The sequence below is a fragment of the Gigantopelta aegis genome, chromosome 8, assembly GCF_016097555.1.
Source record: "Gigantopelta aegis isolate Gae_Host chromosome 8, Gae_host_genome, whole genome shotgun sequence".
Taxonomy (NCBI): Eukaryota; Metazoa; Mollusca; class Gastropoda; order Neomphalida; family Peltospiridae; genus Gigantopelta; species Gigantopelta aegis.
The window spans coordinates 2,243,678-2,269,279 of NC_054706.1; the positions used below are offsets into that span (position 1 = coordinate 2,243,678).

General features: G+C 36.0%; 1 protein-coding gene across 2 annotated transcripts in view; it reads left to right on the forward strand.

The window, feature by feature from the left end:
* The window catches only part of LOC121378459 (nucleolar RNA helicase 2-like), a 76,783-nt gene that overhangs the window by 35,786 nt on the left and 15,395 nt on the right, over window positions 1-25,602 (forward strand). For both annotated transcript variants that reach the window (XM_041506633.1, XM_041506634.1), the window contains one exon: window positions 951-1,110. In XM_041506633.1, the coding sequence (XP_041362567.1) occupies window positions 951-1,110 (160 nt within the window). The remainder of the gene's footprint in view (window positions 1-950; window positions 1,111-25,602) is intronic.

A 25,602-nucleotide genomic window follows, 5' to 3' on the forward strand; every position in this document is an offset into this window, starting at 1 on the left:
CTGGTTAGTAATGAGCCGGATCAGTTAAATACATCACTGGTTAGTAATGAGCCGGATCAGTTAAATACAGCACTGGTTCATAATGAGCCGGATCAGTTAAATACATCACTGGTTCGTAGTGAGCCGGATCAGTTAAATACAGCACTGATTTGTAGTGAGCCGGATCAGTTAAATACAGCACTGATTCATAACAAGCTAGATCAGTTAAATAACATTAATTCGTAATGAGTCTGGTCAGTTAAATAAAATACAACACTGATTTCTAACAAGTTGAGTCAGTTAAATACAACACTGATTTGTAACAAGTGGAGTCGATTAAATAAAACTGATTCGTAACAAGCTAGGTCAGTTGAATACAACACTGATTCATAACAACTCTGGTCAGTTAAGTTTGTTTTTGTTTAACGATACCACTAGAGCACATTGATTTATTAATCATCGGCTATTGGATGTCAAACATTTGGTAATTCTGACTCGTATTTTATTTATGTTTATATGGCGTTGGACATATGGCTAAGGACCACACAGGTATTGAGAGAGGAAACCTGCTGTCGCTACTTCGTGGGCTACTCTTTTCGATTAGCAGCAAGGGATCTTTTATATGCACCATACCACAGACAGGATAAAATGTACCACAGCATTTGATATACCAGTCGTGGTGCACTGACGGGTATCGATCCCAGACCGACTGCGCATCAAGCGAATGTTTTACCACTGGGCTATGTCCCGCCCCTCCTGTTAGGGGTGTCATTTCTCCTGGGCTATCTCACCAGTTTGCTTTTCTCTCCTCAACATCCCTTTGCTGATTGTTTTATTGCTTTTTCACTTTACTGGGTCATAATTTCAAAAAAAACACCTTAGAAAACATGGTCTGCAGTGTTTGAAATCAGATGTGCAAACAATGACAGTGTTTGAATAATCTTCGTATAATGTTGTTTTTCTTCCTACAGGTCTCTACACAATGTTTCACCAGACGTTTTAACACAGTTCCGTGAGTCAGCTGAATCGATGATTACCGAGAAAGGTGCGGTCGACGCACTGGCTGCTGCTCTTGCCGTGATCTCGGGAAACACGACAATAAAACAGCGCTCTCTACTTAGCTCCAGAGAGGTGAGTTTACATTTTGTTTGGGTATAAATCTCATTAAAGATTTGCTAAACATTTGTGGTGGTAAGAACAAAAATTCCACATATTTCTGAAAATTTAAATATTGTTATGTATGAACAAAGAAATTGTAAGCATCAGAAGAAGCCAGCAATGGGGCCAGTTATATATAAATTAAGTGCATAATCGTAAGTTGGGGTGGGGGCAGTACTACCTAGGCCAGTATTTATAAAGATTTATTAGAAATGTTTAAAGAATATTCTCAAGAACTTCTTAACATGGTGAAACAATACTTTGATAAACAATACTTTGATACTCCTTAAAATTACTTCTCAAAGTTAACTTCTTTAGGTAGTCATAAATAGTAGTATGAGAAAATTCTAAGATGGAATTCTGTTCAAAATGAGTTCTGGTCCACAGGGGACAATATTTCGAAATCTGAGGGAACCGGAAGTCTGTTCACGTGGTTTTTACCTAGGTAATCAATTGTTTGGTTACGTGAATTATATTTGCGTAACACGTGGGTTACCTGATCGGTTACCTCAAAATTACTTTGAAATTATATTTTAAATACATAATTTTTAGCTCAGACATGAAGTTAAAACAAATACAAAAGGAAACATTAAAAAAAAATGTCTTTAATGCTTGCTAAAGTTAACAGTATTATTAAAGAACTGAATATCAGCCCCAGTACTGAAACAAAATACAGGGGCGTAGCCAGACATTTTCTTAGCATTACGCACGCCAAAGGCGTTCCCGAGCGGGGATATTCAGGGGGCTTCCCCCTGTGAAAAGTTTGAGTCAATTTTAAGAGGATATTTTATAGAACAATTACAGACAGCCTCTACCTATTCCCAGATTTTGTTTTTGCATTACGCATATGCATAATGGGCGCTACGCCTTTGAAATATACTACTCAAAAGAATTTAAGGGTAAAAAATTTATAACCAAATAAGTTTCAGAGTGTATTAGATTGATGATGTAAACTACACCAAATTTTTGATTTATGGCTCCTTATTTACAAAACACCCACAAATAAACGTCACTGTATACAAGAAAGTCACATGACATGCTGTCAAAGTTGAAGGTTGTCAAACATGGATTTTACACATTAGAACATTCGTTTAATAGTGTGTGAATCCACCCCTGGTGCGAATACACTCGACACATCGTTGCCTCATGCTGTTGATCAGACATCTGAAGAACTCTTGGGGAATGGCCTGCCACTCTGCCATAAGAAGTTGACCCAGATCATGAAGGTTGGCCGGAGGGGCATGGTTATCCCGAACTCTCCTGCCTAATTCGTCCCAGGCGTTCTCTATTGGGGCCAAGTCAGGCGAATATGCTGGCCAATCCATCCTGGCGATACCTTGTTGTCTGAGAAAGTCCGTTACCCCCCTGGCGCGGTGGGGTCGGGCATTGTCATCCTGCAGAACTGCCCCACCGCCAATCTGCTGAAGGCCTGGGAGAACCAACGGCCGGATAATCTCATTCAGATAGCGGATTCCATTCAGATTGCCATCCACCACATAGAGGGGGGTCCTGTGGTGGATAGAGATGCCGCCCCACACCATGACGCTGCCACCACCGAACCGGTGACGTTGTCTAACGTTAACGTCAGCGAAGCGCTCCCCAGGACGTTTGTAGACACGAGCCCGACCGTCGTTGAACTGGAGACTAAACCTATACCCATCAGTGAACATCACTCGACCCCACTGAACACGTTGCCACCGCAGATGAAGCATGCACCAGTGACGTCTGGCCGTTCTGTGACGTGGTAGGAGTGGTGGTCGAACAGCCTGGCGACGGCAGCATAGATTATTGGCTCTCAGACGATTGCGTATGGTTTGATCAGACACACGAGTTCCAGTCGCAGTCCGCAGATTGTCACGTAATCGGCGTGCAGTGGTTGTGCGTTGACGTAGAGCCATATTGGTGATGTAGCGGTCCTCTCTATTTGTAGTGCTTCGGGGTCTTCCCGAACGTGGACGATTTCGAACAGAATTCGTTGCTTGGTACCGTTGCCACAGTCGGCCAACGACACTCTGACTGACACCAAGTCTCAGAGCAACATTTCTTTGCGTATTGCCATCCTGAAGCCAAGCAATAGCCCTTCCTCGATCTTTGATAGTCAGTTGAAGTCGTACCATTGTCGAATTTGGTGTGTGCACCGTACACGAACGCAAGCTCCAATTATACGGAAATTCAGCATTGGGAACATGGAATACACGTGCAAAGCGTGCAAATGAAGCGCTTTGTGAAAAAGCAAGTTATGGGCACTTAGCAGACCTTTCGCTTTCGCCCTAATTTACGTGCAAATGTAAGCATGTTTTCGCCATTAGAACTAGTCGACAGTGTCAATGACAGTGGATTTTAATTCATTTATGGGTTGCTTAGACCCACTTTCGTCAAAATGGAACAATACCATGCGTGACATTATGGTCTAGCTAATATAATTGACATTCAGAAAATAATGTCGAAAATATCGTCTGACCCTTAAATTCTTTTGAGTAGTATATATACATAATCATTTGGAGAGATTCCTTTTTGCGTTTTGCGGTGACTATGCTACTTTCACTTTATCGATGGTACTTCTATACTACATTGACGTTCCAAGTGTTTGTTTTTTTAAAGCTCATTATGCGATGTTAGTATTGTTCAAATTTTGTGACACTTTTGGATTCCTGTTTACGTTAAAACTGTTTGTAACATATGTAAAATTATTCCTTTATATATTCCTACATATATTCCTTTAGAGATAAAAACTTTTGGCTCGACTCTATACTGAACATTTACTTTAGACTGGTTGCAATTTACAACTGTTGAAATATAACGTTGTTTACTGATTTGCTGTGCATCAAGTATCTAAAATTCAGCCTAAAACATTTGTCGAAATACTAGTAGTATGTCTGCGTGAATAAACGTCCTGTAATCGTGAAGTTTGCAAGTTTTAATTTCTGAACGTTTACAGGTCATGACGTAACCAGTTTGCGGTTCGCGTAAATTTAACTTTGCGTAACCGTTCAGTTTAAAATAAAGTTACCTATTAATATTTAAAAATAATTATTTCGACTGAAACCACTTAAGTTTTAAAAATAATCCATGTTACCTATTACAACAATTAGCAGCATTAAAAACAAAATAATATTTTATCACTTATAAACGAGTATATATTTATTTAATTATGAATGGGAACCCACCCACCCACCCATCCCTAACAAAAAAAGAAAGAAAAAACCCAACGAAAAGAAAACAAGAACTTTTATTAGCATAAATTGTACATGTATTACAGTTTAAGGCATACAAACCCCCACCCCACTCCACCCCACCCCACCCCACCCCACTCCATCCACCACACACACCCAATGAGAAATTTTTCAATGTAGATACTTTGTTAAATTTATCTATTCCATGATATTGTGGATTTAATTATTTTTAATTTTTATTTATTGTTTTGCAATTATGTGATATTTTATAAATTTAATTAATAATTTACACTTTTAAAGTTTTGTAAACGTAAATGGAGGCTTGCAACCTTTAAACTAATAAAAGACTGGTTACTGTTTTGCATATTACGCTTGCACTGTACTAATATTAGTATTCGAGAAACAAGTAAAGAAAATGGCGGCAATGCGATGAACTTGTGTTTTTTCAATGTTTACATTTTATAACTTAAATAAAGTTACATCGGTAGGTATATTGATGTCATAGATGGGTCAAAGATTACTGGTTGCCAACTATTTGTTAGTGAAATATTGCATGTGACAGCAAATCGAAAAAAAGTGACTTGTTGATGTTTCTTTTGTTTTCGTACGATCATAGCGGTAAAGATTTTTTTTTTTTTTTTTTTTAAACCACTTGTCATCGGGATCGTACCCAGTATATTTTACTGGTCTGAATCCAAAATCCACTGGCCTTGGACATCGGGCCACCGTATTCTAGAACCTTTGCATGATGTGGCAAAACTAAGGAGATGATCCAACATCGAGCTGTAATATAGTGTTAAAAAATCATTTCTTAATCGTTCGTGCACGGTGTCCTCCAAGTACTACTTTAAAGCGTTCCCTTGATGTGCAGTCGGTCTGGGATCGATCCCTGCCGGTGGGCTCATTGGGCTATTTCTCGCTCCAGCCAGTGCACCACGACTGGTATATCAAAGGCCGTGTATGTGTTATCCTGTCTGTGGGATGGTGCATATAAAAAATCCCTTGCTGCTAATCGAAAAGAGTAGCCCATGAAGTGGTGACAGCGTTTCCTCTCTATATCAGTGCTGTCCTTAACCATATGTCTGATGCCATATAACCGTAAATAAAATGTGTTGAGTGCGTCGTTAAGTAAAACATTTCCTTCCTTCCAAGTACTACTTCGTCAGTCATTTTGTTTGGGATAAGAATTCTTAACCTAAGTTAGGAATCCTCTGTATGTCTCCAAATTTATTTTTTTAAACTGAGATTAATCTGAGAACAACTTAGAGAAAATCTTGTGGATTCTAAGAAATATCTTTTTACATTTTGCATTTAGGAGTAACTCTTTAGTCATTCAAAGAATTTTCTTATGTTTAAGAATTCTTAGTAACTTAAAAATCTTTATAAATACCGGACTTCAGACACCCAGAGAAATACAGTGGAATATTTGAAGATTTTACTCAGAATTGCAACATAAAGGGACATTCCTGAGTTTGCTGCAATTTTTAAAATGTTACCGACTAACAGTCTTTTTAATGATTGTGTAATTATGTATAAAATATATTTCCTGCATAACATATTTGTGGCTGTATATTAAACATGTTTCTGATCATTCTAATATTTGTACTAGCGTAAATTTCATTTTATTTCCTAAAAAAATTTTTTTTCATACGTACAAAATCCAGTTTGGGCTTCTTACAAATATTAAGATGACCAGAAACACATTGAATATACAGACACTGATATTCTAAACAAGAAAATATATTTAATATACAAGTTTAATTGTAGAAATATTTTATTAGTCGGAAATATATTACAATGCAGAAAACTCAGGAATGTCCCTTTAAGGGATACCAGTTTTCATCCTAAATTCCCAGTAGCGATTATCTGTGATGTGTGTATTTTTCAGATCTTTCTTACACTTGTTTTTCAGTGTGGTTACTAAAATGTTTTATTGCTTGAGGTGTTGGCCTCACCTGCATAGTGGTACTTCTCTTTAGTTTATTTTTAACCAATATATGTAACAGTAAGCATCTCAATTAATTCCTGGAGAAAGCTTTGGAGCATGATGTTCGTAGCATGTACACATCACGGATCTGGGCCCAATTTCACAAAACATCGTAAGCCTAGTTTTGCAGGTGAACATAAATCTACGACTAAACCACAATTCTTATGACAATTATAGTACAACAAATATAGTTTGAAGAACACCTGTTTCATTTTCTTTCGTCCTTGAAATACTTCAGTTTCCGTAATGTTGTAATTTTCGCCGTGAAATAGATGCCAAACGTGTAAACACACGACCAGTATAACTCTCAGTAGCAAGCGTAGACCTATAATGTTTAGTGAGCCCCTGGGTTACAGGTTAATGGTTTTAAAACTGTTTAAAACATTTTAATACCTATGTAAAGTTTTAAATTGTGCTTATCTTCTGTTTAGTCCCTTACCAGTCCAACTGCAGGGGACTAGGTTTCATCTCCATCCTTCTGTCCGTAAACATTCATCAAATGTGAGGTGACACACTTTTTATTGGTGTACTGCCTGGGTATGTTGATAAGACTGTTTATATCAGTTTTATTAGTAAAGGTTAACATTATTGGCAGTGTGAATCGATTTGGTAAAATCGGACTGATGTCTTTAGTCAATACACCACACAGACTGAGTCATTGCTAACTTAGCAGTTCTCATTTTGTTCACATGACTAGGATTTCAATTATCAGGGGAGGTTACTCTTAAAAGCTTACTGTGTTTTACAACCTGGTTGTCAGTCTTGAAGTTCCAAGAATTGTAACCATGGTCCCCGTCTTCCTAGAAGGTTGCTGAGGCTAAAAATAGATAGTTGTAATTTTTGCTTCCAAGAAAATGACAGCATTTTTCCATGTTAATTCATACATTGCCTTTTTAGAATGTGTAAGAAGAAATATGAAAATAGTCTTTTCTTTTCTAAGAATTTATTGTTTGCTTTGGCAGGGTGGGGGGGGGGGGGTAGGCAGTTGTAAACTGCCCACAATTCTGTGAATTTGAAAGTTATGTTTGACAGTGTTTGTTGCAGTTTCTAGTGAAATATTCAGTCATGAATCATTTACAGTCTACGGAGAAAAACATGCTTCCCTACTTTTAGTTTGAATTGTCTTTTTTTTTTAAACACGATTCTTTATACTCTTTATACTTCACCCTTGCACTTGAGAAGTGATAAGTAAATATAGAGTTTGCAGTATTGTAATACAATGTAAAGAAGACTTGCACAAATTAACATGTGAGTTGATATTTAATTAATCTATTTATTTAAACCATTTCTGTTTCGGCACCATCAGTATCCGTAAAATTCTGTGATATTTGTGTTTTTGCACAGTTCTTTACACTGTTTTTGTTTAAACCTTGAATTTTTATATTGATGTTGAATTTTTATATCGATGTTGATCATCACTTTATTTATTTGTATTACCATAGTTTGACACCCAATAGCCGATGTATTTTTCGTGCTGGGGTGTCGTTAAACATTCATTCATTCATTCCATCTGTACTGTGGTTTGATCTTATCCTGACATGTGACTGCGCATGTTGATGTGTCATCATTCACATATCTCAGACATGTGTGCAGGATATCATGCAAGGGGGCTTTAGATTAGCAAGTGAAGTTTCTAGAGGTGTTTGAGTAAAAATAAAAACAATTGCTTTGAGGAGGGGAGTTTGAACTCCCAACCCCCCACTACATGTGCACCTGTATCTTGCAAATAGAAATTTTGAAGCGTAAACATCTCAATCTCTGTATTGGTATTCATCACACATGATTTTATTTTCTGATATAACTGTTACATAACAATATCACCTAAGTTGTAGGATTAATTGGTGCAGATTTTTACTCACCTTATGGGTTGTTTATTGTAGAACAGTTTATAAACATTTCATCTACAAACTCATTTAATCATACGCAGAAAATATTGTCAACATTATGCAACAACATAAAAATGTAACAGCTTAAAGGAGAGGACAATTAAGGCATTTGGCCTGGTATGCATATTCAGCGATATATAATGCACATTATTGCTTAATATCAACAAGTATAATCGTATAGTTAATAAATAAAACGGTTAAATGTGACAGCTATTATATATAACGGGCGCAGCCATTTTGTACCATCTCAGTGAGTACGCCCTCTGGCAAGCTGGTGGTTACGTAATACTTAACGCGTCACGTCAGGAATGAGCCTTAAACTAGAGAAACACAATCTACCTGGTTTTTGCGGGATGATAAATAGTCATACATTGCAATGTTCTGTAATAATACACATCCCAGTAAGCCAGCAATAAGTATATCCAGCACTATATATATTATTTTTCAATACAAAATAAAATACCATTGTCAAAGTGGCTACACAACAAGTCAAAAAATTAACAATGTTTTGCCCATGCATTAACCTACGTACTGAAATGATACACGGAGTGTTTTCTTAGTTAATTGGTCTATGCTGTTAGTTGTTTCTACCTGTGATTCCTGAATGGCAGGTGTGTATTTGATTGGTAACCAGACGAGCCAATTAATTGACGATGTCTAGACACAAAAATACATACCGGTATTGTGGAATATTACCTGTCGCCCCTAAAATTGTAATGGACATGGTTTATTACTGTAAATAGTTCTGTTTTAACTATTGATTAAGTAGACTTTTCCATCTAAAACCACAGAACTGACCAATTACGTACTCCCAAATAAAATAAAATTATCACGTGGGTATCGTGGGTTGTCGTTTTTGCTCCAACGTAGCATATCAATAGGCCTAATAGTGTACATTTTACCTTTGGATTATTAAACAGAGAAAAATACTATAACCCCATTTTGTTCCGTTAATGCAACTTGAAATATATTTAGTTACGGAGACTGGACACCAAACCATATATACGGCGTAATGAATTGTTTGCCATCATAAACCACAACACGCAACTACCGCGCTCCCCATATTGAATAAGTTAAGCGTGCCAGTCTTGGTTGGGGGTTTTTTTCCGCTGATCTCCGATGTTTGTCGGAAACTGTCGACAATTGATGAGCTAGACCCGTGATGTCATCGATGAGAGGAAAACTGAAGAAACTACCAAGCAGCATGGACGAACTTAGCGATTCGAGTGACGAAGAATTGTGTCCAGCTTGTGCTAATGGCATCAAACCGTATCAGTTTGAACCACTTGTCAGAGACTTTGTCCCTAATCCTGGAAATGTTGTCTTAGACGAAAATTCTGATGGATCAACTGCCGACGAAGACGAGGAAGCCACACGGTCATAGACTAGCATACAAGCATTTTTAAAACATAATTTTTTATGACATTTTTAATGTAAACTGAAGCAAATGGACATAATTAGACGAAAAGCACACAAAATTTAATATTTCATCATAAATCTTGTTCAGCATAGATGTAAATATGACACGTTAGTGGATATTCCATAGGCCAATTTCGCAAATTTGCAAAAAGCGTCCCCTCCTCACCAAAGCAAGATATAATAATTTAACCCAAAAAAACCTTTGTTACCCTCCTAGTTTTAATGTGTTTGGTTAAACCGTGTATTTTTAATTATTAAGAAAATGTGTTACCAGTCTGCCGAAACTCCACAGCCGGGTACAGAAACACAGAAATGTTGGAAAATATTACTGTTGCCACATACTGACAATCACTTTACAACTAATGTCTTATCGACAATATTATTATGTAGTCTTTGCATTTATTAATATAAAATACAACAGACCCGTAGGAACTGGGGAGGGGCGGGCCTAGGGGCTTGTTCTCCATCACACACTCTAGGATGAAAATGTATGTTTTTAGTTTTCACTACTTTGCATAAATAAAGATGATATAAAGATAAAAATCTAGTTTGTATCCCTCACTAGAGACTGTATTCCCCCACTCTCCTCCTCCCCCCCCCCCCCCCCCCCCCCCCCCACACACACACACTTCAAATATCGTTCCTACAGGCCTATACAAATGTAGATAATATGTAGAGGGTGAGATTAGGAACCAGTTCCTTTTATCTTTAGGATTTTGTAATCATGATTTCAAACCAACTGTTTCAGGTAGTTTGCTCCACATACTGACATAAAACACATTTGTTATATATTGGAATAAAATAAAAATAATTACAATATATCCAGTGAGCTTTCCTTTATGACATTAATTTTTGCCATTGTAACCAAAATCTGATGTAGTTTATACCCGGTGTCGTGTTCCTCTCTCTCCTCTCTTCTCCCCCCCCCCCCCCCCCCCCCCCCCCCCCCCCCCCCCCCCCCAAGTTGTTGCTACGGGCCTGTAAAAACTAAATATATTCAAACGAGTATATTCGGTGGTTATAGGTTTGAAATGGGTTTTTTTATTGAACATTTTATTTTATGCACTTTTATAAAATTTTAAACAGCAATTATGTTACTATAATCTATCGAAAAAATAAAACATTATATATATATTATATTATTAACTTCTGAGATTTCTTAGTACATACATATAAGTTTACCCTCCGCACCCTCTGGCAGAAACCCAGGGTATTAAAATAATTATTTGGTGTAGAGTATTTTTAATATGATATACAGAAAGCATTGAAAAGTACAATTTTATTACGCTTTAATAATCGACATTAGCTTTAAAACTAATTAACCATCATTCCTTCTGGCCACAGTACATATGTTGTTCCTGCCAAAGTGTTAGCATTTTAATTTTAATGACAATATACTGAACTGACGATAAACATTGTTAACCAACGTAATAATTCACGTTTTGAAGGTGTTTTGTTATATGAGGTTAACAAACCAACTAGATCAAGAGACGCTAGTATGGAGTCGTTATGGGCTGTCGGTGAAAATTAATTTGGTAATTATAGGTAAATAAATGTGAAGTTTAAATATTCGTATGTGAACAAATTGCAATACCTTTATTTAATGTATATCTTAAGTACATATTTTTTTAATTTTCACATTGTAAATGTACCATACATAACCTGCTGTATTTAGTTGGTGTAAAGCCTGTTCGACGACAATAATGCGTCCATGTTTTAAAACAACTTTAGTTTTTTTGGAAATCGAAACCATGATGTTGGCCATTTCTTGGGATGCATTGCTGTTACTGTTGCAGTTAAACACTGTGCAGTTAACCATCATATAATTACGTCGACAATATATAATAACACTAATTATCTTGTAAATTAAATTTCCGATAAACCTGGAGACAGAAAAAAAAAAAGACGACTAAAAGGCACAACCAAAGAATCAACACGTGTACCGGTATTGCTTGGTAACTCTCACCGATGACGTATTGCCTTGCTTTCGTTCAGATCTATGCATAATCCCGCCCACTTCTGTTTTTACCCCAAACCTAAGACGCGCAGCTGACCGGTGCCTCGCAGCGAGCCGGGCGTTAGAGTAATGCAGTCTTTGACACTAACTTAATCCATTACACACTACATGTCTTTTGGTGTCCGGTCTCCTTTAAATAGTTTATTATATTATTACGTCATTTATGCTGTTTTACAAATCAGGTTGATCAAAGAAGCACCTTGTCGAAAATTACTGCTTTTGTTTACACTGTACATACAGGAGATGGTCAGGAGCTGACATCACTTCGCCCCAAGCTATCCCACCGGATGTCACAAAAACTAAACAAAATGGCTGCCCCCAGTTAGCAGGAATAATCATGTTTTTTTATTAACTCTAAAATTGCGCATTTTTCATTTGCTAAAGTGTCAATATGTGTTGGTGGTCCGGGTATGCATCTTTCTAACACACAAGGCTCTTGTTTGAGTTGACCCTACCTTTAACAATAAATAGGAAGTTGAAAATATTAATTTAACTGTTATTGTAATGCATAACATTGCATGTGTGATGCATACAACTCAGAAACAGTTAATTGTTCTTTGCCACATGAAGCCCAAAACACGCCGAGGCTGAGGCTGGGTCTGGAGAGTATGGTACCAGTCGAAAATAAAACACTGAATCGTATATGACAAAACACAACACTTCTGTGCTGGTGTGAACTAGAGATCTGGCAGCAGACGTTGTAGAACATGCACCGTATTTTTACATTACCAGACTGGCAGCTGCATCCTGTGTGAGCCGTATTTTAATTCTTTGTTTTAATAAACAGAAAAGATAAATATTAATCAGTGGCATAGGAATGTGCCAAAAAGGGGAGGGGTTGGGGGGGCACACTTATATTTACACACTTTTACACTATTATAAAGTAAATATAAAGCAAAATATCTGAAAGTGGGGGGCATATGCCACCCCACCCCCACCCCACCCCAGTTTCCTACGCCAGTGTTAATCAAAGTAGGATGCTGATAATTATTGTTGGTGTTTATAGAAGAAACTTATTTAAAGATATGACTGCAGTTAATATATATTGAAAACATGAAACAGTTACAGACCCAGGCATCAAAATACACCAGACATGGTCTTTACCCGACTCAGACCAGCTTTAGTATGTTTTGGGCCTAAAATAATTTTAGCAGTGATATTACTGTTTTTAATACAAATATCTACATGATGTACAGGTTCATAGCTAAAATTTAAACTATAATTATTTAGTCATGGAATTGTGTTATTCGGGTCATGGTAATGAACTTGAAAAAGGTGTTTGAACCCTGTAGTTAGACAAAATAGGAAATTTAAAACATGTTTTAGTAAACTTAATTTCTGCAGAAATTGCAGTTGAATTTTTTTTTGATACATATTTTAACCTCTTGTGTAACAACTGTACACTTAAGTAAAAGAATTTTGATGTATTGGAAATAGATATAACCGAATTTGTATAAATAATCACTAATGTATAAATATGTCACCATGTGATATTCAGTGATATCGGTGAGAATCAGGGGTGGGGAAAAGCCCTTTTTTCCCGGTCTGGGACCGATTCTCGATCTCTGAGACCGATATTATGTTTTTTAAAACGCGCGTTTGCCGGTCCCACTTTTGTCATTCTTGTCGGTCCGAAGCACCTGTTCATTTCTATTATTCGAACAAATTCCTATCGGTCAAGTGGACCGGCCAGCCCAGACATCAGTATTTCGTGCATTATTTAAAATAATAAATAAATATTGGTCAATATGGCTGGTGTTTCAGACGTTTGTGATTTTAAAGTCTGCCTAAGTATATCGCCAGTCACTGAAGTCGGACCTACTATCCACTAGGCTAGCCATTTGTCAAAGTCACTGAGCCGGTCAGGAGATTAAACAGACGTTAACGATAGCATCATTCTTGGTTTAGAGAGCCATCACGGTATTACACTCCAATTAAAACAAAGGACCCAGAATTTGCAACTGGTTACGATCAACACCTGTCAACACCTATGTACGGAGCTCTGTCAGGTCAAGCGTCCTAGTCCGAAGCAAGAGGCTTAAATGTGCAATACAAACAGCTTGAAATAGCATAAAATATAATGAAATAATCTATAAATGTATTTATTGTTGACTGTTCAATGTAGTGTATCCAATAATTATAAAGGATTTTAAAATTAACAAAAGGTTTCCACCTTTTTTTTTAACAAGTGGGAGTAAGCAGAACAGCTACATGTACTGTTATCTCAAGAGCCAGTAGAGGTCAAATTTCATGCAATCAATGATGACGTTATTACTCTCTTTGTCTAAACATGTGCTAGCTCAGGCTGTCAAACGTTTCAGGACACGGTACTGAATACTCGTACTTTTTATACATATATGGGAGTTAAAATGCGTAACTTTATTCCTTTTTTTATATTATTTATTCCATTATGTAAAATATATACAATTTGGGGGGGTTTTCACTGATCATATGTGATTAAAAAAAATTGTTTTCATGTTTATTGTTTTGCGTTCATGATTCAAGATAAAACTACAAATATTACTATGATTTAAAAAAAAAACTATTTGGCAAATATCGTTTTTTAAATGGGTTTTTTTATTATTATTCCTTTCTCTTCTCTCTTTCCCTCTCTGCCCTCCCCCCCCCCCCCCCCCCCCCCCCCCCCGGTAGTGACGACATCAAGTGGGACCGATTGACAATTTTATTTTCCCCACCTCTGGTGAGAATAGAAATAAGAGGTGCAGTGAATTTATAGCCAGGAAGTGTTCCTTGTTTGTAATTCTATACCAAGCTTCTAGAAGTTGTATGAAATCCAGTAGTATTGCGATCAGTCAGTTTTAAACATTTAGTAGCCATGATTAAAAATTCACTAGCCCTACTTTACTTTAAGTTAATACAATTTTACTAAATAATAGTAATAATCAGATATGTCACTTAAAGGGAGGGTAAACTCAAATAAGAGCCTTATGTGTTGGAAAGATGCATGCCCAGACCACCAACACATACTGACACTTTAACAAATGAAAAATGCATAATTTTAGAGTTAATAAAAAATCATGATTATTCCTGCTAACTGGGGGCAGCCATTTTGTTTCATTTTTGTGACGTCCGGTGGTGTAGCTTGGGGCGAAGAGACGTCAGCTCCGTCCATCTTCTCTTAAGCACATTGTAAACAAACGCTCTAATTTACGACAAGGCGCTTTGCTTTCATCAACCTGACTTGTAAAACAACATAAATGACTTGATAGTATAATAAACTATTTAACTAAATATATTTCAATTTGCATCAATAGAATGAAATGGAGTTCTAATATTTTTCTCTTTAAAAAAATCCAAAGAAAAAAATGTGTATTATTAGGCCTATTGGTAGGGTATGATCCAGCAAAAACGACTACTCACAATACCCAAGTGATAATTATCTTTTCCTTGGGACTACGTAATTGGTCAGTTTTGTAATTTTAGATGAGAAAGTCTACTTAATCAAGGGTTTTACAGAATTATTTACTGTAATAAAGTGATAATGTCCATTTCGATTTGAGGGTCGTCCGCACAGCTAACAGACAATACATTGTGTTCTTAATAAAAGAGGCACGTCTTTTTAGTGTTTCTAGACACAGTGTCTTGGGACCGTCCAGAAAGAAAATGGGTAAAGTTTAGGGTTAGGGTTAAGAAAATCATACAATAATGATAAAAGAATAATTGATTTTGTCAAAAGGTTAACTTAAAAAAAAAATATGCCAAAACAATTGGGTATGGCACCATACCCATTTTAGTCTAGGGAGTTACGTTAATTTTTTGAAGGTTGCATTATTTTTTGCTCAGGTTAATTCCCATGACCTACCTGAACTAGAAATCCATGGGTAGCATTTTTTCTGATCACTATCATGTCAGCCATTTTGAAATTCAAAATGGCCATCATTTTCATATAATGTCTTTATATATCTCCAATCCCATTTAACATAGAAACATATTTTTGGGGTCTATTTAAACATATTATGTTAGTGAATTAATATATTTGTTTTATTATTCATCTCACATGGCAACCATCTTGAAATTCAAAATGGACATCATTCCATTATATTTGTTTCTCTATCTTTACTCCTATTAAACACAGAAAAATAATTTTGGTGTCCGTTTACATCTAATAGCTCAGATGATTATTTTGTAAAAAGGAAAATTGTTGTCCGATCTTGGCAGCCATCTTGAAATTCAAAATGGCTACCACCTTAATATATTTTTTTCAACTATCTGAACTCCCGGTTAACGTGAAAGCATAATGTTTTTCTGTGTATATTTCTGTATTCCATGCACTGGATGGTTTTTATTTATATAGTCATTGAATCATGAAAACAATCTTGAAATTCAATATGGCCACCATTTTAATACATTTGTCTTATATCTGTCTTATATCTCAACTCATGGTTAATGGAGAAGCACAATTTTGTTGTCTAGATGTATATTTCAGTGGTCAGTGAATCTAATTAGATTTATAGTCATCCAATTATGGCAAACATCTGAAACTACAAAATGGCAGCCATATGAAATTCCACATGGTCACCAAGGTAATGATTTGGCAAATACTTTTTCTCCTAGTCAACATACAAATGCAACTTTTGTGTTCATTAGTACATTTTTAGGTCAAATAATTATATTATTACAATACTAATGACAAACTAATGAAATAAAGGAACATACCAACTGTAAATTGTCATGCATAATGGCATATTAGGCATCTACTACTTCTGTAATAGTATGCATATTGCAGCAGTCCTCGTTAGTTTCACGCTAGCAACGCTCTGTACATTGAAGGTTGTGTCGCTTACACTAAACTACAGTACATCTATCTGAACACTTACTGACACCAAAGTTGCATCTGATCAGTTCTACCACAGCTTCTGGTGCAGCTTGCACCTCCAACAGCGGTCATAAATATACCAACCCCCTTGACCCAGCCAAGTTTGCATGGATCAAGAATGTCCAGATGTAGCATGGCATCTTGAGCTCAGAAATGTGCTTGGAGATGTGCTCTTTGGGTATGCCGTTTTCGATATCATAGAGCTCAAATAGCTTCGAAAATATGTAGCCTGGTTAGTGGAAATATCTGATGTCATCTTTCATAAATATTGTGTTAAAAAATAAATCTTACACCCATGTAATAGTGAATCAAAGCATGCAGGAAATGCTTCTGTTCACTGACAAGATATATGGCAGATTAGAAGTGAATTTCTGCACCAGACACAGACTTAGTTCTTATCCTGAGATCATAGCCAGCTTGGAATTACTGATGAATCATACAAAGAGGTCAGTACTCCATGGTACTAAGCTCAAGGGTCATTTGTACAATTGATGCAGCTATTCTGAGAGGATAGAAGTTCAAGACACCATCACCAAACCAAAGTGTGGAAACACTGCCAAATATCTAATAACAGCATACCCAAAGAGCATATCTCCAAGCAAATATCCTGGCTTAGGATTCCATTCTACATCCAGTGATCTAGACCCATGGATGGATCAAGGAAGATATATTTGTAAATGTGGTTGAAGGTACAAGCTGCACCAGAGGTTGTGATAGAACTGATCAGATGCAACTGTGGTATCAGTACATGTTCAGGTAGATGAACCTATAAGGAATACAACCTGCAGTGTACAGAAATCTACAAGCGGTGATGGTTGCTGCAATACACATGCTATTACAGATGAAGTAGATGCCTAATCAGGGGTCACAATGAGAAAATAATTAATTTTAGTCAATTTTCAGATACATGTACGTAGGATATTTCTTTAGAAATTATTCAGTTAGCCAGATACTAAATGGGTGATCCCTGTTAATGTGTCATTGTGAATTAGTTTACAATTGGTCTGTTCCTCTATTTCATTAGTTTAAAATCTAGAACATGAAAGTCATTAGTAATGCAGTATTTGAATTATTTTACATAAAATGTATGTGGACTAGGAGGAAAAGTATTTGCCGAATGATAAAATTGGTGGCTATTTTTAAATCTCCATATGGCTGCCATTTTGAATTTTAACGTGGTTCCATGACTGGAGGATGGTTATAAAAATGTCACCCTTTAATTCATTGATTTTAAAAATGTACAGACAAAAATAATTGTGCTTCTGCCTTAACCAGAAGTTACAATATATGAAAACTACATTAAAATGGTGCCCATTTTGAATTTCAAGATGGTCACCATGATCAAATTACTGAAAAAAATGCTACCAATGGATTTCTAATTCTGGATTGTCTTAAGAATAAAAAGAAATACATTTTACTGACTTGAGCCCTAAAAAAGAGCAAATTTACATAACTGCCTGGATTATTTTACCCTCTGGCAGAAACCCTGACAGCTAGAATTTAAAAATGTGCTGAGGTGTAGTCCTTGTGTTGATAAGCAGTGTATTACTGTTGTATGTGTACATCAAATATGTCAACATTTCTCTGGCACTTATCACTGTGATTGTGTAAAACGGATCATCCCTAATAATAGTCCACACATCTGCTGTCATAACGATAGCTTCCCAGATAGGCAGGTCAGTAGATCAGTTTCTTATCTCCATGTTCCAGACTTTATGTAGCTGGCCATCTAGAACAAACATTGAAATCTATGATAATCACTTGTGGGCTAATTAAAACTGGATTTTAACTGGGGCATGCTCTGTCTCTGCTGATAGTTTGAATGTAACCTCATGAACAGGTTGCTGTAAAAGTTGGCTTGTTTAGACTAGTGCTAGGAAAGTGCCCCCAGTCACTCATGTTTCAAGCTTGTTTAGACTGGGGCTGAGAAATTGCCCCAGTCACTCATGGTTCAAGCTTGTTTAGACTGGGGCTGAGAAAGTGCCCCCAGTCACTCATGGTTCAAGCTTGTTTAGACTAGTGCTGGGAAAGTGCCCCCAGTCACTCATGTTTCAAGCTTGTTTGGACTGGTGCTGGGAAAGTGCCCCCAGTCACTCACGTTTCAAGCTTGTTTAGACTGGTGCTGGGAAAATGCCCCCAGTCACTCACGTTTCAAGCTTGTTTAGACTGGTGCTGGGAAAGTGCCCCAGTCACTCATGTTTCAGGCTTGTTTAGACTGGTGCTGGGAAAGTGCCCCCAGTCACTCACGTTTCAAGCTTATTTAGACTGGTGCTGGGAAAGTGCTCCATGTCACTCATGTTTCAAGCATCGCTTGATGCACGATTGGTTTGAGATCAATTCTCATCAATGGGCTCATTGGGCTATTTTTCCTTCAGCCATGACTAGTATATCAAAGGCTGTGGTATGTGCTAACCTGTCAGTGGGATGCTGCTAATGGAAAAATGTAGTGGGTTTCCTCAAAGACTGTCAAAATTACCAAATGTTTGACATCCAGTAGCCGAGGATTAATAAATCAATGTGCTCTAGTGGTGTCGTTAACCAAAACAAAACAAAGTTTAACTTTTTAGAATCAGCTTTTGATGGTTTGAAACTTGGGACTGTGATTGTCTGACATAGTTTACACAAACTAATAGAGATTTAGGAAGTTTTTATTTCATGAATTTTTATTAAATTTTAAAATATTTAATTTAGAAATTTAACATTGAAAGTCAGGGGAAGGTTTTCATCCTTTTTCAAAAAACATTTTAAACTTTTTTGTTGAGGTAGAAATGTACAAGTTCTGGAGTTAGTTGTTCAAACCAGTGTTTCACAGAAATGTTGAAAAGCAAGGACCAAATCAATAGAAACACTTGAAGACATAATATTGAAACTTATTTAGAACAACCAAAGGCACCCATACATAATCCAATCTAAAGTTTATTGTGGATTTGTGTAGAAATAATTAAACTAAAATATAACACTAACAGTATCACTTTAAAAGTGGTTTTAACAACAGGCTTATTACAATACCATATTGACTGGTATGCAAGCACATCGTCATTGTCATGGTGATATTAAATGCAGACCCATTCAGTGCACTGCTTATCCCTCTAGTTCTAGGAACTACGACTGATTATGCACAAGTTGAATAGTCCCATACACAGCATGCTGTGAAGCCTGTCGATCAATATTAGCGGTAACCTAGCTATATACCGTGCTTGTTGCTGCTTTCACGTGCTTTTTGCTGCTTTCACGCACCATGATACAAAGTGGCACAGCATGGCTGGCATAATGCATCAGTGCATAGGCCCATTTAGGGTTGGGCTTTTTTTCTTCTTTTTTTTCAATCAGGTTCGAATTTAATGTAATAAAAACCAGTCTTCCAGGTATTTTTTCGCACTTGCCCTATTAAAATTTTGAAAATGTGCAAAATGACAATAGCAACAGCTTTATGTATTTGACTAGACTATATACCGTATATCTTCGCCTGTAAGTCGATCTCGGCTATAAGTCGAGTCCCTAATTTCAAGCCCTGAAAACTTATTTTTTTATTGACCCGTTTATAAGTCGACCCATGAAAAACTACTTATAAATATTGAAATATTTCTTATTTTCAGCACATGAGAACAATAATATTTGAACAAAAGAAAATTATTTTACAAACTTCGGTTTTCACGTTTTGTACATCGCAATATAATCAGACTATTCCAATTAAACTATCATTATTACATAGCATCAAAACGAAATATTCCCTTAGTAGAGAGTGAAAGCTGTTTGACTGTTACTGTATAGTACTGTACAGATGATTTTGTGCACAGACAACAACTTTATTTATAAACACTGACAACAGATCACTACGATAAAACTGAAAGTATCACGTTTTGCCGCCATATTAATACATGTAAGGAGGATAACTCTGGAAAGTACACTGGTTTTTGTACCAAATGATGTGTGTCCCTATTGCTCTAGATAGTGAACTGCAGAGATCAGTCTATTTTAAGGGAAAGTTCAGTAATATTCATGAAGTTAATCACCTCCAAAACATTGTTTGAACAACCATTAATGCCAGTGACCAGATTTCAAAATAAACTCAGGCAACAGGTAGTTAGTATTGTTTACATTTTTACTATTAGTGATGACTGTTAATTTAAGTAAGTGGACTGTTGTCTTGGCATGTGAGTGAGATCGTACGCCTTTTCTCATAACCAAAACCGTTCTAATGCCAAAAAAAAAAGGTTATAAAAAATAAATGTGTCAAATTAACATATTTGAGTATAAATACATGGCATACTTCAACAATAAAACTTGTAAAATAATCCCCAAAACTAATATTTTTTGGTGAAATTTTTTTTACCCTGTTATAAGTCGACCCCCCAAGTTATAAAATAATGTTTGCTTTAAAAAAATTCGACTTATAGGCGAAGATATACGGTATGTAAAAAAATAAACTATTGTAATCTTGGTCGTTTGTTTTAAAATACTAATATTGGGAAATTACTTTTGTATTGATCATATTTACCTCTTGTGACAAATAAGAACCACTCTAGCTCCCTGGGATTTAAAAAATTTGTTGATTCAGCAAACTAGTTAATTTGTATTATATCTGGTTTTATCAGAAAAACAAATTTTTACTTTGTATGGTTTCAATCAGTACATGCTCAGGAAAATGGCGTACACATACATATAAAAGAGATGCTTTCAGTTCGGTTAAATTCTTGTGTTTAGCAAATGATTAGAAAAAGTTATTTTTGAAAAAACATATGTTGTGGAATCATTTAAATTCCACCCAGAATTAATTTTAAATTTTGAAAACCTTTGATTTTTATAAAAAAAATAAAAATATTTGACATTGATATTTGTACATGTATTGTATTTTTTCCCCTAAGCTGTAATTATATCTTTTTATTTTCATTGTAAATAATAATAATTACTTACTTACTTTATTTGACACTTGACACCCAATAGCTGATATGTATTTTGTGCTGGGGTGTCATTAAACATTCACTCACTCACTCACTCACTCACTCACTCACTCACTCACTCACTCACTCACTCACTCACTCACTCACTCACTCACTCTTAATAGTAACCATGTTTTACCTACAGCATGTACATGTACATATAGCTACTGTACCATTTTCCCTTATCGTTGTTATCATTGCCGTGTTTTAACCAGTACATTTATATAGTATGCACACAGTTGATATTAAACATAAGGTGAAGCACGATTTCATTGTAGTAAAACACCCGTATTAGCTCATTGACCTGTAACTGAGTTAAAGTGCTGTTCCAGATGTATGATGTATTGAGCTATATCAATCAAGATATTATTTAATATGATTAGAAAATAAAAAATAAAAATGTAAAAAAATTATATACTGGTATATTTTCCATTTTAAAATATTCCCCTGAAAAACAGAACCAGCTGAATTCGTTTCGGGAATTTCCGTAAGATTTGATCCGTGACGTCACGAAGGGAACTCCTTTCGATAGTCAGCGCCATTGTTCATTGCTTCTTTTGTGTTTATTATGGTTAAACGGCGTGTTGGTGGCGGCTGTAGCAATACAAAAGCCGATAAATTTAGTCTTCACGCATTTCCTAGTAATGTTGCTGTGAGAAAGCTGTGTGTGAATTTTATTAAAACAACGTGGAAATACTGGACAGGAAGAAAATGCCGGAGACCGTTGCGACAGCAGACACTTTAGTTTCAATTCGTCCGAACTGGTTTGTCGGCTTAAGCGAGATATGGGAATACCATGTGTTATGGCTTTTAAAAAAAGATGCTGTACCAACAATTTTTCTGCGACACAAAACAAATGACAACAAGCCGACGCCATCCACACCGAAACGACCTTGGGGTGCATATCGTCAATGTCCCAAATTACGTTATGCTTTCAACTTCGGTCCGTTTGTTTTCTCATGCACGGTTCGTGCAATCATCGAGATCCGATTTGTTGTCGTTTGCATCTCGTTCATTTGTGGGATTTTTCTTTACTGTTCGAGAACATTAAAACAATAAAGTACAGACAAGTAAGTATCCTATAGCCTAGTCCATCCCATCCTACAAAAATGAAGGGTTTTTTTGTAAAAAAGAAAAGAAAAAAAAAGAAGCTAATTTTGTATGCATCTTAGAAAACAATCGGCTCAGAAATAAATGACTTGTAAATTCCATAGTATGAAAAAAGGCGTTCCCTGTAAAACAGACTATAAATACATTAAATTAATATTACTATACCTTCTCACAGAGAAAACCTTTTTTCATACTATGGAATGTGCTATAAGTTATTTATTTCTGAGCAGACTGTTTTCATAACTGCACACAAAAAAATAGTATGGTTTTGTTATTTCCAAAACACTTATACTCTTTTTTTTACGTCAAACTAAACTGAAATTATTCACACAAAAAAACATCTTCATAGATGGATGGGACGGACTAAAAGTCGATTTTGTTTATTTTTTAAAATTAAAATAAGTTATTTATTTCTGAGCAGACTGTTTTCACAACTGCACAAAAAAAATAGTATTGTTTTGTTATTTCCAAAAAAACTTTTACTTTTTTCTTTTTTCTTTTACATCAAACTAAACTGAAATTATTCACAAAAAACAAAACATCTTCATAGAGGGATGGGACGGACTAAAAGTCGTTTATTTCTTAAAATTACCGATATCGGGTCCACTTGACTCGTAGAATTCAAGAGTTACTTATCGTCTTTTCTACTACATCACAAGTATTAGAACATAGTGTAGCAAAATAATTTGCACGAAATCTCAAGAACAAAACAAGAATAAAAGTTGTAAATTAGTGGTAAGCTGTCTCCACGACCATTTTCATCGTTATCTGTCAGGCCGGTGGTTCGTCGGAAGATGTTCCAGGTTCAAACTGATAAGGCATTATTTGTTGTGTTGCACAAATATTAGTCCAGTCGTCATTACTACACTATTCATCATCGAAAGAAGAATCGCATGATCAATGAGCTTGGCAGTCGCTGTCGGTCCCACTTTCGCTTGCGCTGGAAGTCATCTTGTGGTAGGTTTCTGTGAAGCGCGTTCCCTTCGTGACGTCACGGCTATTTACAGGCAAATGTGTTTACCGAGAATTTTACTCGGTCGTTTCCGGCAGTGTTCTACGGGAGTGATGTTTTAATACTTTTATGGGGCATTTTCGTAATTATTGATTTACATATCGGTGTAAAATATTATTGCAATGAATTAAGAAAGCATTTAATTGTGGAATTTGAAATTTTAGTGTATGGTCTGGCACAGCACTTTAAACTAAAACATCAATTCTCCACTATATTGTACCTGTAACTGAGTTAAACTAAAACATTGATTCTCCACTATATTGTACCTGTAACTAACTAAAACATCGATTCTCCACTATATTGTACCTGTAACTAACTAAAACATCGATTCTCCACTATATTGTACCTGTAACTGAGTTAAACTAAAACATTGATTCTCCACTATATTGTACCTGTAACTAACTAAAACATCGATTCTCCACTATATTGTACCTGTAACTAACTAAAACATCGATTCTCCACTATATTGTACCTGTAACTGAGTTAAACTAAAACATTGATTCTCCACTATATTGTACCTGTAACTAACTAAAACATCGATTCTCCACTATATTGGATACAAAAGATTAGCTGAAGGTGTCACCTTTACGAGCCTCACCGTAAACACATCTGTAAATTTTTTCTAACACACCTGGATATGGGCCAAGTTTCAGTTCCAGGTTTTGGTTTCAGTGGGAAGTTGATATAGCCTGCTTTCAAAAGATAGACTAGATATTCACTGGTCAGTTAACCTATATATATGTGTAAGCATGCATGCAGGTCATAAGTTCAGACAAACTCTTGTGTGAAGTGGTCCTTTGATCATTGGTGTATTACCTCTTCTGTTTAGCTTTATAAAAGTATACAAAATGTAATCAAATTGCCCTTCTAAAGATATTTATTTATAGTTTGTATTTTCATGCAAGCATGTTTTATTTCTGTCTCACAAGTGCATATTGTTAGGGTGGGCATAAGAGTTGGGGTGATAACCAAGAAGTTACAAGTGGTGTTTAGAATGGGAAGTTTACTTTATGTATATCGGTCATACACTGGTTAGAGATTGATAAATAACATCCTGGTTGGGTTGCTTGACCTACTAGCATGCAAACAATTGGTCGGCCAGGTACACAGATAGACAGTCAGTGGGGCAATAAATATAGATTTTTTGTTTTCCTTTTAATGGTGGTATTCATGCACACCCAAGTCAAAACAATTAGCTATAGAATTTTAATGTAGGCTACTCAGTGCGGGTAAGACAATATAAATAATGTTCAAATTGTAATTGTTTTGTACATACCATTGGCCACATAGCTACATGGATATATACTGTAAGTTTACAATTTGGGTGGGACAGAATGAAAATAAAGATCTTTTACTGATATGATAAAAATCCATGAACGATTGTGGGCGAAAATATTTGGGGTGTCACGATACACCTACCTCATGATACAATATGTATCACGATACATAGCCCATGATATGATACATATCCCACAATATGATACATACATAATACATAGCCCATGATACAATACATATCACGATACATAGCCCATGATATGATACATAGCCCACAATATGATACATACATAATACATAGCCCATGATACGATACATAGCCCATGATACAATACATATCACGATACATAGCCCATGATATGATACATAGCCCACAATACGATACATACATAATACATAGCCCATGATATGATACATAGCCCATGATACAATACATAGCACGATACATAACCCATGATATGATGCAGATCACGATACATAGCCCATGATACAATACATATCACGATACATAGCCCATGATACGATACATATGACAATAGCCCATGATATGATACATATCACGATATATAGCCCATGATACATATCATGATGCATAGCCCACAATACGATAAAACAAGAAGTTGAAATGATTTAAAAATAAGAAATAAACCTGATAAAACACTGACTAAACAGTTTTAATGTAGAAATTCCACATCATAGACATATTGACATAATCAAGCTCTAATTCTGTCTTTTTGTTGAAACGAAATAGCTTTTCTTGAGGAAATGCCAGTACAAACTGGTGTTGTAAATGAATACAGAATTAA